An 18,478-nucleotide genomic window follows, 5' to 3' on the forward strand; every position below is an offset into this window, starting at 1 on the left:
TACAAGGTCACATTTGATTTGCATTGGGTGAATAGACCACATAACATTGTACTATTTTTGCATGTCAAGAGCTCGGGGCATCCACGATAATGTTATGAACAGTACCAGGGTAATACTATGCTGACGTGTATAACCTCCACGTGCACCGGAAGATCTTATTTCACTCTGATTACGCGTCCAAGGAATAGCCCCATCTGCCCCATTCATTCTAATCCTGTACCCGGAAAAGTAACTCTTTGACGTGTATGCATGGTACCGTGTGTTTCCGGTATAGCGTGTGTTCACAGTTATCCAGCCTTTTCCTCTTGGGTTTCAATAGAACAGTCACTTTGGACTCCCGGCTCCTTACCTATTTCCCCCTAAACGGCGTATCTAACTTTGTGGACATGGCATCATCAGTTTCGGCACAGGCTCAGGCGAATCCTGCTCCGGTTGCGGCGCTCCAGAGAGGAATAGTCAAGATGGTAGGAACATATGGATGAAGAGTGTGGGACTAGGGATGATGCTAACAGCTTGTTAGCTTTCGATTAACGAGCTATAGCTACGATAGCCAACTTGTGGGGGATTCAATTTCTCATTGTCGTGGGATTTTACTTGTTAGAAAAGTACTATTCAATGTCGTGTTCAATGACAATGTTGGCTAGCTAACACCGTTAGCTAACTAGCACCACAAATTGACTCAATTCTGCAACAGTTTAGGGTTAGCAACGTACATTGAGGAGTTAACAGGGTTTGTGTAAAAGGTGTTAACTAACGGTACTGTAGTAAACATTGCATTGCGCAATGAAACTATTTTTGAGACAAATAAGCAAGAGGGAGTTGGTTGTCCTACAAGTGCTTGAATGAGGTGTTTAGGAAAATACCTTGACGTTAGTTCAAACACTCGCAAAAGAGGTTTCTATCTGGAGCCAGTTTAAGTTGCAACAAGACAACTTTTTTGCACATTAATTGTTGACAGATGTTAAATCATGACCCCCGTCCTAGCAAAATTGCTTGGTTGACCTCGGCTATGGGGTTCATGTAGCTAGGTAACTTAATGTAGCCAGATAAACCAGCACTAGGCTAGCTAGCTAGGAGTGTTCAAAGTTCGTGTCCTGATGAGCGCGTGCAGCTGTATCGTGGCTAAACAACTCTGATTTATGGTTCTGGAATGGAAGCTAGCTAGCAAGTATTATTTTGATTCCAATCTCCTGACACAACATCCAAATGGTTAGCTAGCTAACTTAACTAGTGTACTATCATAGCTAGCTAGCTTTCACGTTAGAGTATGTCCGTCAACTCGAACAATTGACACTACTATCAAAATAATATATTTTAGTTTGAGACGAATTAGATAAGTTACCTATTTCCCAAAAGTGTGGCAAAAATGTCAAACGAACGGGTGACATTTTGCCTTCGGTGTAGTTTGGCCAGCAAGTCCTGCTGCTCAGAAGAGACCACGAGAAACTGACACGTATTCCTCGCCCCCCTTAAACTCCCTCGGTAGTGGAAGTAAGCAGCAGTTGTAGTAGTATCTATAGCTACAGTGGCCCAAAGTAACCCCAAATGATTTAGCATGCACAGTCTCATTCTACATCTAAGCGATTTCTAGAGGCTAGTACTCGGCTTGCTAAATCATTTGGGGTTACTTTGGGCCTTGCATTTAATCACATTCCCGATTTTTGGCAATTACTCATTTTACTTCCTCTCTCGGTGGGCCAGTCTATACCGTTTCCAGCTTGTATTCTAGGTGATACATGTTCTGTGTCTGTCATTTCCTGAAAAGCGTTTTCAGTGATCAGATTCAGACCACAGTTTATCTAATCTAGTGTGATATGTATATGCTAGCTACAGCAGATATGGCTACAAGCTATCATACAACACTCATACAATTCAGAGCTGTAGGATTCTTCTCCCACCCACTGTAGTTACTGACTGAAAGGCCTGTTTTTGAGTATACAGTAATTATAGACTGCCTGCCACGGCCTACATGTCCCCCATAGACGTATGTTTCCTCTGGAGAGGGTAAACAAGCGAGTGGTCACCTTGGGAATAAGGGAAGTGTGTGGTATGAGACAGTAGTTACAGTAAGGGATAGATTGACATTTACAGAATGGTTGGTTACCTGGAGGGAATTGGGGGAGGGTCATGCTTTTTCAATTTCAGTCAAGTGGAGGGTTTAGTAATATTTTTTTTATTTTTTATTTTTTTTATACAACAATCTAGTCTAGGGGAGGGTCATGTAATTGATGAAATATCAATTGTTCTCGGTGTTGTAGTATTAATTGCTTATTAGGCTATATATTGATGTGTGCCCTATGTCGCACCTCATCTCTGATTTTCTCCAAAATGCACCATCTTGTGTGCAGACTAGCCTATAGATTATGTTCTGCTCAGTTTGAGTGTGAAGATGAGGACCGGAGGTCATCTTTGATAGCTTGCTACTACTATAATTGATTTTGTTAAAAACAATCTGTTTCTTGCCCATTATGTATATGTCAGTTATTGACCTCACAATAAGACAGATTCAAGTAACTTTCGTTGTGGTGCTAAAACTTGAAGTTGCAGCCGCGGAAATGGACAGCTCATGGTGCTGAAAGTGGGCAAATTCGAGTAGGCATAATTCATTTCAATCGTCTTCATTTTAATTAGACTTTACTAACAACGAGGGCTTTGTATTGTAGCCTATTTCTTCCTATTTAAGAAATAAGAGGTAGTCGTACCTGTTTGACAGATGAAATTAGGCAATTGCTCCACCCACCATGCACTTTTTAAATAACCTACCTCCGTGTCAGTGAAGGGCTGTTAAGTTAAAACCTAGAATAGAGGGGGTATGAGAGGGTATGCCATAGGCCTACCCTTTATTAAAGACAATGGGGAAAAAGTACAGGCCTACCCCTTGTTAGCTTCATTTTGAAGAAAATAAAACTGATCCGATGACACAATGCTTTATGCTAGAAATGAGCTGTAAAACACCCGCGAAAGACGTGATGGCGATGCATATCATTGTTTTGTTGCTTTGACATTTCGAGACTGAGCTACAACCTATAGCCGAGAAGAAGAAAAAATTGACTTTGTTTGGGAAGTAATCAAATTCTGTCACTATCAATTGATTAAGCTAATCACTTTCTGTACAATATAAGTTGTTTAAACCTGGACAGCTTTCAGGGAAACATTTGTGACCTTCTCTCACTGGGTTAAGCCATGGAAGAAAAGTAGCCAGCAGTTAAAGCTTACATTTTCTGTGTTGGTAGTCCTACTCTGTCTGGGGTGGAAAGGTAGGTCTAACTTTTGAAAGTAGCATGCTCAGATTCCTAATGACTTCTCAGATTAAATTATTTGCAAACAGGGACAGTTTAATTGCAAACAAGACACATGGATTTGGCATTGGAGAAATATGATCAAATTGATTAAAATTAACACATCGGCTTATCACTCTGTCTGTCATTTTGGTAATTTGTGTCGTATTCAAAAAATATTCAGCAAATATGTAGAATTCCATTAAATGTTTATAAGGCATTTTTTTTCTCAGACCTGCAAATACGATGTGATAGTCATGCAATGCTTTTACTAGTAAGGAGATCTTTCTACCTTGGCTCTTGTCTACAGTGGTCTGCGAACCCACAACCTTCTGGCCTGCGCTATCAAAATTCCTGCGTTGCCATGTAATGCTTACAGGACAAAGAACAGTTTCTAAAACTGCATATCTAAGGCTCTGGTCTGTCCAAGAAATGAGGGTAAATGACAGGCACGTTCTCTGCTTTCCACTTTGTTTTAATTATTATTTTGGGTATAAGGGAGGGTCACTTGTTTTTTTTCGAAGTGTTCTAGGAGGGTTTACGTCAAATATGGGTCTCCCGAGTGGCGCAGCGGTCTAAGGCACTGCATCTTATTGGAAGAAGTGTCACAACACTCCCTGGTTCAAATCCAGGCTGTATCACATCCGGCCGTGATCGGGAGTCACATAGGGCGGCGCACAATTGGCCCAGCGTCATCCGGGTGTGGCCGGGGTAGGCCGTCATTGTAAATACGAATTTATTCTTAACTGACTTGCCTAGTTAAATAAAGGTTTAATTTAAAATAACTCCCTAAAGAGTTATTTTTAGAGGAGATGATTTGTTGTGCAGCATCTGGCTGGGTCAGATGGAAGAGCATAGAGAATAGTAGTCTGGGTTTTGAGGGCTCTTCCCTGAAGACTTGGCTCTTTGTCACATATGGCTTACAGACTCAGTCCCACTAGTCTTGGTGTAACCTTTGTCTCCCGTTCTTCACTCCTTTCCTTCAAGACCACAAACCTGAGCAGAACAGAGATATTGGCCTATTTCCACTTATCCAACCCTTTCAAATGTGTGTCTGGGAGGAAAGGAGACGAGGAGGCAAGCCAAAGCCACTGTGTAGATCGGAACACAGCTCTTGAGCAAACAGTAGGGGTGTATTCATTCAGAGGAGGCTGGTAGGACGAGCTATAGGAGAACGGGCTCATTGTAATGTCTGGAATGGAATCAATGGCACCTTGTTTCCATGTGTTTGGTACCATTCCATTGAATCCATTCCAGCCATTGCAATGAACCTGTTCTCCTGTAGTTCCTCCCACCAGCCTCCTCTGCGTTCATTATTTGGATTCTGTTCCAAAACGTTTATCTACCGCTGGTGATGAATCACTACTGGAGCTTAGGCCCCTTTCCGTTCCTCCTGTTCTGTCTAGTGGTGTTCTGAGGAAGGAGTCACTCTTCAGTGGGGAAAATCTTTCTAGATCCCAATACTTCATCGTCTGGGGTGTATTAATTCCGCCGATTTGTGTTTCTTAAACGGAAGCAAGCGAAACGGGAGGGACCTACCTGAATTGGGCTGATATAAACTCTTGTTTTGCTCTGTTTGCATCCGTTTGGTTCTAAAACGGTTTCTGTAATGAATACACCTCTGACGCTGGTCTGACAGTACTTCTCACTACAGGAAAAGGCACTTTGTTTTTGATTGGGTCAAACCCTGTCTGAACTGAACACTCAACACCAACCTACCACTAGACCTATTCCCTGTCACGGCTGTTAGGCCTATACTAAGCCTGGCTCTACTACCATTATTACCACTACCATTATTACCACTACCATTATTACCACTACCATTATTACCACTACCATTATTACCACTACCATTATTACCACTACCATTATTACCACTCACCACTATCACTGCCGTTATTGCCACCCGCCGCTGCCGTTATTACCACTCACCGCTGCCGTTATTGCCACCCGCCGCTGCCGTTATTGCCACCCGCCGCTGCCGTTATTACCACCCGCCGCTGCCGTTATTACCACTCACCACTATCACTGCCGTTATTGCCACCCGCCGCTGCCGTTATTACCACTCACCGCTGCCGTTATTGCCACCCGCCGCTGCCGTTATTGCCACCCGCCGCTGCCGTTATTACCACCCGCCGCTGCCGTTATTACCACTCACCGCTGCCGTTATTGCCACCCGCCGCTGCCGTTATTGCCACCCGCCGCTGCCGTTATTACCACCCGCCGCTGCCGTTATTGCCACCCGCCGCTGCCGTTATTGCCACCCGCCGCTGCCGTTATTACCACCCGCCGCTGCCGTTATTGCCACCCGCCGCTGCCGTTATTGCCACCCGCCGCTGCCGTTATTACCACCCGCCGCTGCCGTTATTGCCACCCGCCGCTGCCGTTATTACCACCCGCCGCTGCCGTTATTACCACCCGCCGCTGCCGTTATTGCCACCCGCCGCTGCCGTTATTACCACCCGCCGCTGCCGTTATTGCCACCCGCCGCTGCCGTTATTACCACCCACCGCTGCCGTTATTGCCACCCGCCGCTGCCGTTATTACCACCCGCCGCTGCCGTTATTGCCACCCGCCGCTGCCGTTATTACTGCAGTTACCACTATTACTTTACCACTACTACTGCTGCTATTATTACTATTACCACTATTACTTTACCACTACTACTACTGCTGCTATTATTACTATTACCACTATTACTTTACCACTACTACTATTGCTATTGCTACTGCTTATTGCCACTACTATTACCGCTACTGCTATTACTACTACTATTTCAATTACCACTACTGCTACTATTACTATTATCACTACTGCTACTATTACTATTATCACTACTGCTACTATTACTATTATCACTACTGCTACTAATATTACCACTATTATCACTACTGCTATTACCATTACTACTATTACTACTGCTATTACTACTACTATTTTCACTACTGCTATTATTACTATTCCCACTATCGCTACTACTATTCCCACTATTATTATCACTACTGCTATGACTATCACTACTGCTATGACTATCACTACTGCTATGACTATCACTACTGCTATGACTGTCACTACTGCTATGACTATCACTACTGCTATGACTATCACTACTGCTATGACTATCACTACTGCTATGACTATTATCACTATTACAACGAGACTATATACAGTCATTCTCTTTCACCACACTTGTTTTTCCTCCACCTCCATGGAATAGGGTTGAGTTCTGAGAGGATTTGTGAAAATAATCAGCACAACCAAAACCTCTACTTCCATATCAGCCCATTAAGTCTCCGATTAGCTTATACCACTGCTACAATGCAAATAACCCTAGCCTGTCCCCTAATAGCCTAATGCTAATATTTACTGTGATGTTCCTCTCTTCCAGGTCTTGTCAGGATGTGCAATAATCGTGCGGGGCCAGCCACGGGGAGGCCCGCCCCCGGAGCGTCAGATCAACCTGAGCAACATCCGTACCGGAGTGCTAGCTCGCCGCGCCCCCCAGAGCCAGCCCGACCAAAAGGACACCCCTGACGAGGTGAGTTGAAGCACTTCAACCAATCACTGACAGTGGGCTGGTCCATTCATGAAGAAGAGTGGGGGGGTAGACGTTGTATTGAGATTCATATGGGAAAATGAATTTCAGGTGGCTGCATGGAGACGATGCTTTCACTTTCGGGAGCAGCATAATTAGGGTGGAGTGTTGTCTAAGAAATAGTGTTGGGTGTTCTTCGATCAGGTTCCACCTGCAGTGACAGTTATGTCATCTCTGATATATGATACTTGTTGTCTAGTAAAGCTTATACAGTGCATTCAGAAAGTATTCAGACCCCTTCCCTTTTTCCACATTTTGTTACGTTATGTTCTAAAATGGATTAAATAAAGAAATCCTCATCAATCTACACACAATACCCCATAATGACAAATAAAAAAACGTTTTTTAGAAATGTTTGCAAATGCATCAAACTGAAATGCCTTATTACGTAAGTGTTCAGACCCTTTGCTCTGAGACTCGAAATTGAGCTCCTGTGCATCCTGTTTAAATTGATCATCCTTGATGTTTCTACAACTTGGTTGGAGTCCGCCTGTGGTAAATTCAATTAATTGGACATGATTTGGAAAGGCACACACACCTGTCTATATAAGGTCCCACAGTTGACAGTGCATGTAAGAGCAAAAACCAATCAATGAGGTCGAAGGAATTGTCCGTAGAGCTCCGAGACTGAATTGTGTTGAGGCATAGATCTGGGGAAGGGTTCCAAAAAATGTCTGAAACATTGAAGGGGACCAAGAACATAGTGGACTACATTATTCTTAAGTGGAAGAAGTTTGGAACCACCAAGATTCTTACTAGAGCTGTCTGCCCGGCCAACTGAGCAATCGGGGGAGAAGGACCTTGGTCAGAGAGTTGACCAAGAACCTAATGGTCACTCTGACAGAGCTCCAGCGTTCCTCTGTGGAGATGGGAGAACCTTCCAGAAGAACAACCATCTCTGCAGCACTCCACCAATCAGACATTTTATGTTAGTGGCTAGATGGAAGCCACTCCTCAGTAAAAGGCACATGACATCCTGCTTGGAGTTTACCAAAAGGCACCTAAAAGATCTCTCAGACCATGAGAAACAAGATTCTCTGGTTTGGTGGAACCAAGATTGAACTCTTTGGCCTGAATGCCAAGCGTCACATCTGGAGGCAACCTGGCATCATCTTTACGGTGAAGCATGGGGGTGGTGGTGGTGGCAGCATCATGCTGTGAGGATGTTTTTCAGCAGCAGGGACTGGGAGACTAGTAAGGATCAAGGGAAAGATGAACGAAGCAAAGTACAGAGATATCCTTGATGAAAACATGCCCCAGAGTGCTCAGGACCTCAGACTGGGGCAATGGTTCACCTTCCATCAAGTCAACAACCCTAACCACACAGCCAAGATGACGCAGGAGTTTCTGAATGTCCTTGATTGGCCCAGCCAGAGGCCGGACTTGAACCCGATCGAACATCTCTGGAGAGACCTGAAAATAGCCGTGAAGCGACCCTCCCCATCCAACCTGACAGAGCTTGAAATGATCTGCAGAGAAGAATGGGAGAAACTCCCCAAATACATTTGTGCCAAGCTTGTAGCGTCATACCCAAGTAGACTCGAGGCTGTAATCGCTACCAAAGGTGCTTCAACAAAGTCCTGAGTAAAGGGTCTGAATACTTATGTAAATGTCATAATTCAGTTTATTTTGAATAAATAAATAATATTTTAGCTTTTTCATTACGGGGTATTGTGTGTAGATTGAGGGGGGAAAAAAACAATATATTTTAGAATAAGGCTGTAACATAACAATGTGGAAAAAGTCAAGGGGTCTGAATACTTTCCGAATGCACTCGGTGTCCCATCTGCCTTCCTTTCTATAAGGGAAAATAAGAAATGGTCATAGAGAATGATAGAGGCTGCTGGTGGCCGAAAGGCCGTATTAGCATGGGCAGCGGCATTTGAGGCCTTCCACCATTTTAATGTAGTCAACTGGGTGGTACATCCAACTTCATTGGCTGATCCCTCCTGGTGACTCTGTTGGAGTCATGGCCAACTGGGTCATCAGGAGGGATCAGCCAATTGTGAAAAAGTGAAATTGACTACTTCAAATTGGATTGCGCTGCCCTTGCGGTCACAGATGCAAAGATGATTCCTATCTCTAGGGTCAGGGTCTGTAGATGAATTGTGGGTGATTGATTATTTGGTGCCACTAGTGGTATAACATTACCCGTTGATCATGGCTATCTGTCTTCTTTCCCTTGCAGCCCTACGCCTTCCAGGCCAGAGAGTTCTTGCGCAAGATGCTGATTGGGAAGGAGGTATGCTTCACAGTGGAGGTCAAGACTGCTCTGGGCAGAGAATACGGCATGGTGTACCTGGGCAGAGGTGAGAAGACCACCAGACACTTTCACAAGCCTAGCCACCAATAGAGGCCAGAGTTACTTCTAGTCGGGGAAAAACATCCCTACATCAGTGGTGCACTATTTGTCTATATCCCACAGGGATATTTTTCCATTCAGGGATAGGATTTCAATTCCCTCCTTGAGTTGACTGCATTTGTGTTGATCGAGTGAATGGACTCTTTTTCATGCGTGAACCCTCCACTGTGCCTTATACATCATACAACCCACTTTGCCCTTTACTAAAACTCTGTCTCTATTTGTTTTGAGTGTTAAATCCTCTGTCTCTCTCTCTAGACACCACCGGCGAGAACATTGCTGAATCTCTGGTGAACGAGGGCCTCGCCACTGTCCGCAGGGAAGGAATCCGGGGAAACAAGTAAGACTCAGCAGTGCTGTGATATCACAAGCAACAGGGTGCATCAGTCTTTTAACAGGGTGTTGATTGATTTACCAAGGCTTTAATCAGCCCCATGGAGATTTGAAATGGTGGTAACCAGGGAAACACAACGCAGTCAATTTGTCACAGTAGAATTTGCCGTCGTTACATGCGTAAGATGATGGACTAAACATCAGTCATCTGTCTGTGACATCTCTGATTATTTTCCTATTGTGACATCAGCACACTGTCCACTTGCCGTGATGCCACAATACAACACTTGCACTATGACAGAGATTAGAAAATAGTGTGACTATCACTGCGCTAGCTTGATGTAACAATGGGCTGCATGTATTATTGATAAAACAATGCCACTGCACATAGAACCCCCCCCCACTTGAGGGTTTCAGTTAAGGTGTGAGTCCAGGTGGTGGCAGTGTTGCACTGCAGTAACATTGAGGTTTTCCCACTGATCGGCAGTCTCATAAGCCTCTGTCATACATAGCATAAAGCTCACCAGTCTAATAACTGTCCCAAAACACCCTTTCACCTCTGAGTGATTGATCGCCCCCTAGTGGGCTTGACTGGGCTCTACAGGAGTTCAGTGCTGTGAAACCCTGTTATCACTGTGGGTACCAGATGAATTAATAAATGGTCTGCCTGCATATTTCGGACCTAATGACTCGTTTCAAGCATTCCACGCAATGGCTTGGAACAGGCTTTAATGTAAACGCCTCTACGCAGGCTGTCGTTTGGCCCAAATGGGGTGTCTATTATGGTGGGAGGGCTGGGAGACGAGCAGACCCTTATTCATTAGCCTGGCGATTACTCTTGACGATCACCCCAATCGGAGGGCGATGATGATTTGAAAAAGAGCGGGCGAGCACATGTTCCAAACCTGGCTGTCCGTGGCGCCCAAACTATGCCAGGAGCCAATTAACAGAAGGCCCGGGCTGCTTGCCAACCATCCTCTCCTCGCTGCTACGGCAAGCTGCTGGGGCACACTCACACACAATTACACTACATAGATCTCCTCTTCAAACACTTTCTGTTTCTTCCAAGGGAACCCAACCATGGGGCCACCACCACTGACTGAGGATTTTGGCAGGCTCCTCCTGGCCAATGAGAAAGTAGGTTGTCTCTCTGACTGTGGCTGTTTTGTTAAATTACTGAAAGAGGGAAGGGAGGCGTTGTGGTTTATGTAACCACACCGACCGGCGGTGAGGGAATCCAAATTAGCATTGGTACCACTGCTTCACAACTATTGATCCTTTAAACTGCGATCCCCAGTTGCGTGCCTCTTCTGAACCACGTTCTTCAATGTCCAGTGGTTCTGTTTCTGTCTGCTGTATTTGGCAGATTTCCGGTGCTAGATACACTTGTAGAAATGTCATAGGTACCAAGCCTAGGCCTACAAATCGACAACTAGGCTATAGCCTGAAAGTTAAAAGAAGTGCTGCCTGTCTGTGGGTCGATGTTACAAAAATGGTTGAAAAAAAGACGTGTCTCTGTTTTGGGGTTTAGAAGTAAGTTTCCAGCTACAGTGCTGTGACCTAAATAGAAATATATTTAGTGAAGGAATGATTTTACATTATCTACTCACACAGTACCAGGTAGGCTTCCTCCTGTGTCTTCATTGATCTCTGATCGTCAGCCTAGTCGCATACTCGCAGTATCTCGCTGTGTCCGTTCAGTATCTGGGCTTGCCTCAAGCTTACATCCCAAATGGCACCCTATTCCCTACATAGTGCACTACTTTTATCCAGAGCCCTATGGGCCCTGGTCAAAATAAGTGCCCTACACTATAGGGAATTGGCACAGCCTCAATCTGTGGTTTGTGCTGTTAGTCCTAAGTAGCTTAAGTGCAATTGACTTTCTGTAGGCTTTTTAGTCTGGCCCAGAAAGTTAATGTTCTCTATTCTTGCGTCGGTAAGCAAGAAACCGTTTTATTTCAGTTGGGATTTGTGTCTAGAACAGTCGAGGAAGGAATGGGGGGGAAGACGTACTCGTGTTGTTGGGCGCCAGTCCAATGCTCCAATTAGGAGCTGTTTCAGAACACTCAGAACACTCTCTCTTCTTTGTGTGTGTGTGACGTGTTTTAATTGAGTACCACTTTGTGCTGCTTTCTTTCTAAACCTAGCACCCACTCTCCCTTTCAGACAGCATCAATGTAAAAAGGCTCAATTTACACAGTGCACATTTCAACAAAGAACCCAGTCCCACTATCTAACTCTCCATTTCTCATATCAGTCATGGGCAAGCCTCACTTCTCCACTCCACAAAAAACTTGTTAAAAGTCTTCACACGACGACGGAAAACAATTAAGAAAAGGGAAAAAAAGGCGGAAAACGCTGATGGTCTTTCAAGATAACGGTCGCCATTTTTGTTTTGAACCAGCGTGGAATTAATTGAGACATATCACCCGCCTTGCCTGCTTGAGGGAGTTGTTGAGTGCCATGTTGTCTTCAAAGAGCCCTCTGATCTTTGTTAGAGGCCCAGTCTGACAATCTGGTTATTAACAGGCTGAACCTGAAAGCTCATGCAGATGGAAGTGAAACTGGGGAGTTGTGTACTTTGCCATCTACCAGGTGTCTGAAACTCATGTCGGTGTTTAAGCAAAGGGAGGAAGTTGTGGTGCCTAAATTTTCCCCCTGAATCTCCCTTATGTTTTTGGTTGATCAACCATTGCGTATCCCCCAAGTATTACGTGGCCACTGGCCCTCGTGTCACAGCTAAATGCTAATTTTGAGGCTCTAGAAACACTGCATTTATTGAATTGGTGTTGCTCATGAAAGCATAACCATACATTTGGGAACCATTGCTCTTTTTGACCCTAATTTATCTGAAAGGATTTAAAAAGCACAACATAGCAGAACTGCGTTGTATGTCCACCTAGCCAGTCTCATCCGTTTAGCCTGAGGGGCGGTAGTAGAACTGTCAGTGCAGCTAGAACTACTAACTAGTGACCATGCAGTTCCAGGACTAGCACACCCTGAGAGGCTGGCAGTTACCCCCTAAGGCCAAGCTGATGATATAGAGAAGTGGACCAGTAATAGGAGGTTAGAGGTGTCACCTACTGATGCCCTAACAAGGCACTGTGCTGGGACTGGGCGCTGTGTCAGCAAAAATAACAATTTCCATTGTCTCTTAGATCTGTTCCAGCTACTTTACTATAGTTTGAAACCCCAGCCTGTTTGTAGTGTGTACTAACCACTTCTTGTCTTGGTGTGTGTAGTCCAGATCAGGCTAGACTGTGTGACCTGGAGGACCAGGCCAAGGCCTCCAAGAAGGGCATGTGGACGGAGGGCGGCGGCACCAACACCGTACGCGACCTCAAGTACATAATCGAGAACCCCCGCAACTTCGTTGACTCCATGCACCAGAAACCTGTCAATGGTAGGGCTAACACACAGTCATACACCTCATCATTCCTTTTTAGAAGCCCCTGTGTGCACACAACACACAGCTGCATAATCCACCATTTTGGCTCGAGTTTACCCCCTCCGATGCCTTCATATCTATATCTGGCATGTAATGGCTCCCTAGATGGCACCTCGTGGGCTCATTATGTGACTTTCACCCCCTCTAATGCGTTTTTCTCTGTTCTGTCCGCGCCACCGCAGCTAACGGCCACTCCCTTTAATTGAGTGGAGAAATGGTGTGGAAGGTTTTTTACCATTCAGCGAGACCGCCCCTGCTGTTTTTAAATGGGCAGTAGCAATCCAGCCGAATCGCTTTAAATGTTCCCTCCATTGAGTTCCGGGGTCCCGGAATCGGAATACTAATTTCTCCGGTCTGGAATATGGCGGATCACCTCATCAGACCTCGTTCATTCAGCCCCCAATCACCCAAAACACGATTTACAGCTCAAATGTAGCTGGCTTTCACACCAAAAGTGTCAGTTTTGGAGGTCAGGGCGACAACAGAAGAAGAGTGACAGAAGACATCATTCTGTAACCTACCAGAGCAGTATGTAATCAACAACATGCACTGTTAACACCCTCCATAGAGTAGAGGAATGAGGTGAAGGACATCCTGTAGATGGATACATTTGACTACTGACTTTTAAGGCATAATACAGTATAGAACTGAATCCATAGAGATTCTATTTAAATTTGTATTCTAATTCTATGAATCTACTGTAGCACCGGCTTTGTGTAGAACTGAGTCTGCTTTACTTTAAAGATGGTAGAACCTATAAAACTGAATGATGAGGTCATAGTAGAATGTTTCCCCTTGTGTAAACAGATGGTTTCATCGTATTAAAAGTTTCAATTGAATGTATGAATAGTTTATTTCTGACCCTCGTCTCTCCTCCTCAGCCGTCATTGAGCACGTGCGCGACGGTAGCGTGGTCCGTGCCCTGCTCCTGCCCGACTACTACCTGGTCACGGTCATGCTCTCTGGGGTCAAGGTCAGTCTCTTTGACCGTACTATGACCATAGGATATGTGGTTCTGTGTATGGTCAACTTTTATATCCTTTTATAGACTATAGCATATATTCCTTCTGATTTGATTAGCGAATATCCAGTAGTGTAAAATACTTGAAAGTACTACTTAAGTAGTTTTTTGGGGTATCTGTACTTTACTATTCATATTTTTGACAACTTTTACTTCACTACATTCCTAAAGAAAATTATGTACTTTTTACTCCATACATTTTCCCTGACACCCAAAAGTACTCATTACATTTTGAATACTTAGCAGGACAGGAAAATGGTCTAATCCACACATTTATCAAGGTCATCCCTACAGCGTCTAATCTGGCGGACTCACTAAACACTTGCTTTGTTTGTAAAGTATGTCTGAGTGTTGGAGTGTGCCCCTCGCTATCTGTAAATAAAAAGAGAATGGTGCCAAGTGGTTTGCTTTATATAAGCAATTTTGAAATTATTTATAATTTTACTTTTGATACTTAAGTATATTTTTAGAAATTACATTTTACTTTTGATTGTAAAGTATATTTGAAACCAAATACTTTTAGACTTTTACTCATGTAGTATTTTACTTGAGTCATTTTCTATTAAGGTATCTTTACTTTTACTCAAGTATGACAATTGGGTATTTTTTCCACCACTGGGAATATCCCTATATGTTTCTGCAGGGGTTAACTAATCGTACTACGTTTATCACTTCCTGACTCATAAGGTATGTGAGATGGAAGTGATGTTGGGATTTTCCTTTGTTACTTCCCTATTTGTCCATCCATCTTTTTCTATGACTCAGAGTCTTTACCAACGGCCCACTGCAGATAACCAGTCTTTCCCTTCTCACACTTAAGATGTTACAGCTGTTTGAAGCTGTTCTTCTGTCTGCTTGGTGTTTTAGTGCCCAATCTCCCAGCTCTGTCTCCCATATCTAGTTTTGTATGTACTAGAAGGTCTATATGTCATGAATGTGTCTCTAGTTTCCCAGATATTTATTCTATTTTCTGTATTCTCACTCTTGGTCCTGTGTAGCTCAGTTGATCAGAGTAATGCCAGAGTTGTGGGTTCCACTTCCGCTGTGGTCACATACACAAATAAATGCACTCCCTGTACTAGAAGTTGCTTTGGATAAGGGTCTACTAAATGGCATATTACATTCTATATATCCTCTCTCCAGTGTCCGACATTCAAGCGCGAGGCGGACGGCACGGAGTCGCCAGAGCCCTTCGCTGCCGAGGCCAAGTTCTTCACGGAGTCGCGTCTGCTCCAGAGGGACGTGCAGATCATCCTGGAGAGCTGCCCCAACCAGGTCATCCTGGGTACCGTCCTCCACCCGGTGAGACTGACTGACCCCTCACCTATAACCCCTGAGCATTGTACTATACGCAACGGCTGGTAGCTCGGACTGTCGCTGTAAGCCAGAGGGCAAGCAAGGATCATTTTGAATGTTGCGGAAGTCTGAGGTTGTTGCACTTAACTGTACTCAAAACCTCACATTGTATGAGGTTCTCTGGGAATGTGTATGAGAGCAGGCAATGTATCTCTTTCTGTCGAACTTACTGTTATCTTTGTTTCCTCAATAGTAGTCAACTCTATAAATAGTCTATCATATAAAGTATTGTACTCTATTCTATGTTCTGTCCTTGTTGTTTCATCTCCAGAACGGGAACATCACAGAGCTGCTGCTGAAGGAAGGGTTCGCCCGCTGTGTGGACTGGTCCATGGCCGTCTACACCCAGGGGGCAGAGAAACTCCGGGCCGGAGAAAAGTCAGTCCCTTCCCCAACCAAAACCACTACCGCAACATATGTCGCAACACGGTCAATCTGTGAATGTGACCACAACCATCATTATCATCAACCGTTTCATTAACCAATCAATTAGGGCATGTGGCTAAGTGTGAAGACTTTAGAAAGGAGTCATTTCTTTCTAACTCGACGTGAGACTGACAGAACTTTGTCAGTGATCTGACAAAGGTTGGATTGGAGGACACAATGGCATGCTCACCGGAAAAAGGCTTGCAGTGTAAAATATATACATACACACACACACACACACACACACACACACACACACACAACCAACCGTTTGGGGTCACTTAGAAATGTCGTGGTTTTTGTCCATTAAAATAACAACAAATTGATCAGAAATACAGTGTAGACATTGTTAATGTTGTAAATGACTTTTGTAGCTTGAAACGGCAGATTTTTTTATGGAATATCTACATAGGCGCACAGCGGTCCATTATCAGCAACCATCACTCCTGTGTTCCAATGGCACATTGTGGTAGCTAATCCAAATTCATAATTTTAAAAGGCTAATTGATCATTAGAAAACCCTTTTGCAATTATGTTAGCACAGCGTAAAACTGTTCTGATTTTAAAGAAACAATAAAACTGTCGTCCTTTAGACTAGTTGAGTATCTGGAGCATCAGCATTTGTGGGTTCGATTACTGGCTCAAAATAGCCAGAAACAAAACTTTCCTCAAACTCGTCAGTCTATTCCATGCGAGAAATTGTCAAGAAACTGAAGATCTCGTACAACACTGTGTACTACTCCCTTCACAGAACAGCGCAAACGGGCTCTAACCAGAATAGAAAGAGGAGTGGGAGGCCCCGGTGCACAACTGAGCAAGAGGATAATTACATTAGTGTCTAGTTTGAGAAACAGACGCCTCACAAGTCCTCAACTGGCAGGTTCATTAAATTTTACCCGCAAAACGCCAGTCTCAACGTCAACAGTGAAAACGCCAGTCTCAACGTCAACAGTGAAGAGGCGACTCTGGGATGCTGGCCTTCGAGGCAGAGTTCCTCTGTCCAGTGTCTGTGTTTTTTTACCCGTCTTAATCTTTTTATTTTTATTGGCCAGTCTGAGATATGGCTTTTTCTTTGCAACTTTGCCTAGAAGGCCAGCATCCCGGAGTCACCTCTTCACTGTTGACTTTGAGACTGGTGTTTAGTCATTTACAACATTAACATTGTATTTCTGATCAATTTGATGTTATTTTAAAGTACAAAATTTGCTTTTCTTGCAATAACAAGTAGTTTCTAAGTGACCCCAAACTTTTGTGTGTGTGTATATTCTTATTTGAGAACTAACAATCACCAAAATGAAGGTTAGATGGTCAGGGAAAATTGCAAAAACAATGAATTTAGCATTGTTGATTTTATTATGTTTGAGCAAAAGAACACAGCATTAGCCATGGCAACGTGCAGAGAATTGTAGGAAATTAGCTTTAAAACCAGCCATTTTTCTCTCAACTGCCATGCCCGCTGCTACACCCACCTCATGAGGCTCTTTTTGATCCAGAAAAAAACTCTGAAATATCACGTAAGTTACGTACGTACAGATCAGTGAGTCCCCCGAGGGAGGCAGGAAATTGTGAAGGAATTGACCAGGCATAAATCAGTATTGTAGTTGGTCTGAATCAGCACAGCTGGAGATGTGGAACTTTCACTCTCAGAATATCAATTGAGCTGTCTTTGCATGTCATTATCGTTAATCTTTGAGTCGTTTTAGCATGGATTTGATTTCATATTCTGTATTGAAACACATGAAAATATTTTATATCAGATGATGGGAAGTGCTTATTTTTTTTATGTTGGCCTATTGCCTTTATATTTTTTACTAAGAATCATATGAACGTGTATTTGTATTAATTTATCGGGAATTATATATACTGAACAAAAATATAAACGCAACATGTAAAGTGTTGGTCCCATGTTTCATGAGCACAAAGCTTTTCTCTAAAATGTTGTGCACAAATGTATTTACATCCCTGTTAGTGAGCCTTTCTCCTTTGCCAAGATAATCCATCCACCTGACAGGTGTGGCATATCAAGAAGCTGATTAAACATCAGGATCATTATACAGGTTCACCTTGTGCTGGGGTCAAAAGGTCATTCGAAAATGTCCAGTTTTGTCACACAACACAATGCCACAGACTTCTCAAGTTTTGAGGGAGAGTTCAATTGCCATGGTGACTGCAGGAATGTCCACCAGAGCTGTTGCCAGAGAATTGAATGCTAATTTCTCTACCATAGCCACCTCCAACGTCGTTTTGAGAATTTGGTGGTACGTCCAACCGGCCTCGCAACCGCAGACCACGTGTAAACACGCCAGCCCAGGATCTCCACATCTGGCTTCTTCACCTGCTGAGGAGTATTTCTGTCTGTAATAAAGCCCTTTTAGTGAGGTTCTCCAGTGGATGGGCCTATGCCCTCCCAGGCCCACCCATGGCTGCGCCCCTGCCCAGTTGTGAAATCCATAGATTAAGGCCTAATGAATTTTTCAATTGACTGATTTCCTTCATATGAACTACAACTCAGTAAAATCATTGAAATTGTTGCATTTATATTTTGTTCAGTATATGAAAGGATGTTTTGATATTTACTGAGAATTGTATGAAAGGATGTTTTCTCCACCTTCATTTTTCTTTTGAACAGATCTCCTGCTTTTCACTTCACCATTCACCC

At 43.8% G+C, this 18,478-nt stretch overlaps 1 protein-coding gene across 1 annotated transcript in view; it reads left to right on the forward strand.

Moving 5' to 3' along the window:
• Positions 1–226: 226 nt before the first annotated feature.
• LOC120049154 (staphylococcal nuclease domain-containing protein 1-like) overlaps positions 227–18,478 on the forward strand; it is a 311,592-nt gene continuing 293,340 nt past the window's right edge. Inside the window, 8 exon segments of the mRNA XM_038995382.1 lie at positions 227–464; positions 6,667–6,816; positions 9,062–9,182; positions 9,494–9,575; positions 12,811–12,971; positions 13,898–13,989; positions 15,181–15,339; positions 15,665–15,771. Coding sequence (XP_038851310.1) covers positions 246–464; positions 6,667–6,816; positions 9,062–9,182; positions 9,494–9,575; positions 12,811–12,971; positions 13,898–13,989; positions 15,181–15,339; positions 15,665–15,771 — 1,091 coding nt within the window. The 5' untranslated portion in view covers positions 227–245.

The sequence above is a fragment of the Salvelinus namaycush genome, chromosome 6, assembly GCF_016432855.1.
Source record: "Salvelinus namaycush isolate Seneca chromosome 6, SaNama_1.0, whole genome shotgun sequence".
Taxonomy (NCBI): Eukaryota; Metazoa; Chordata; class Actinopteri; order Salmoniformes; family Salmonidae; genus Salvelinus; species Salvelinus namaycush.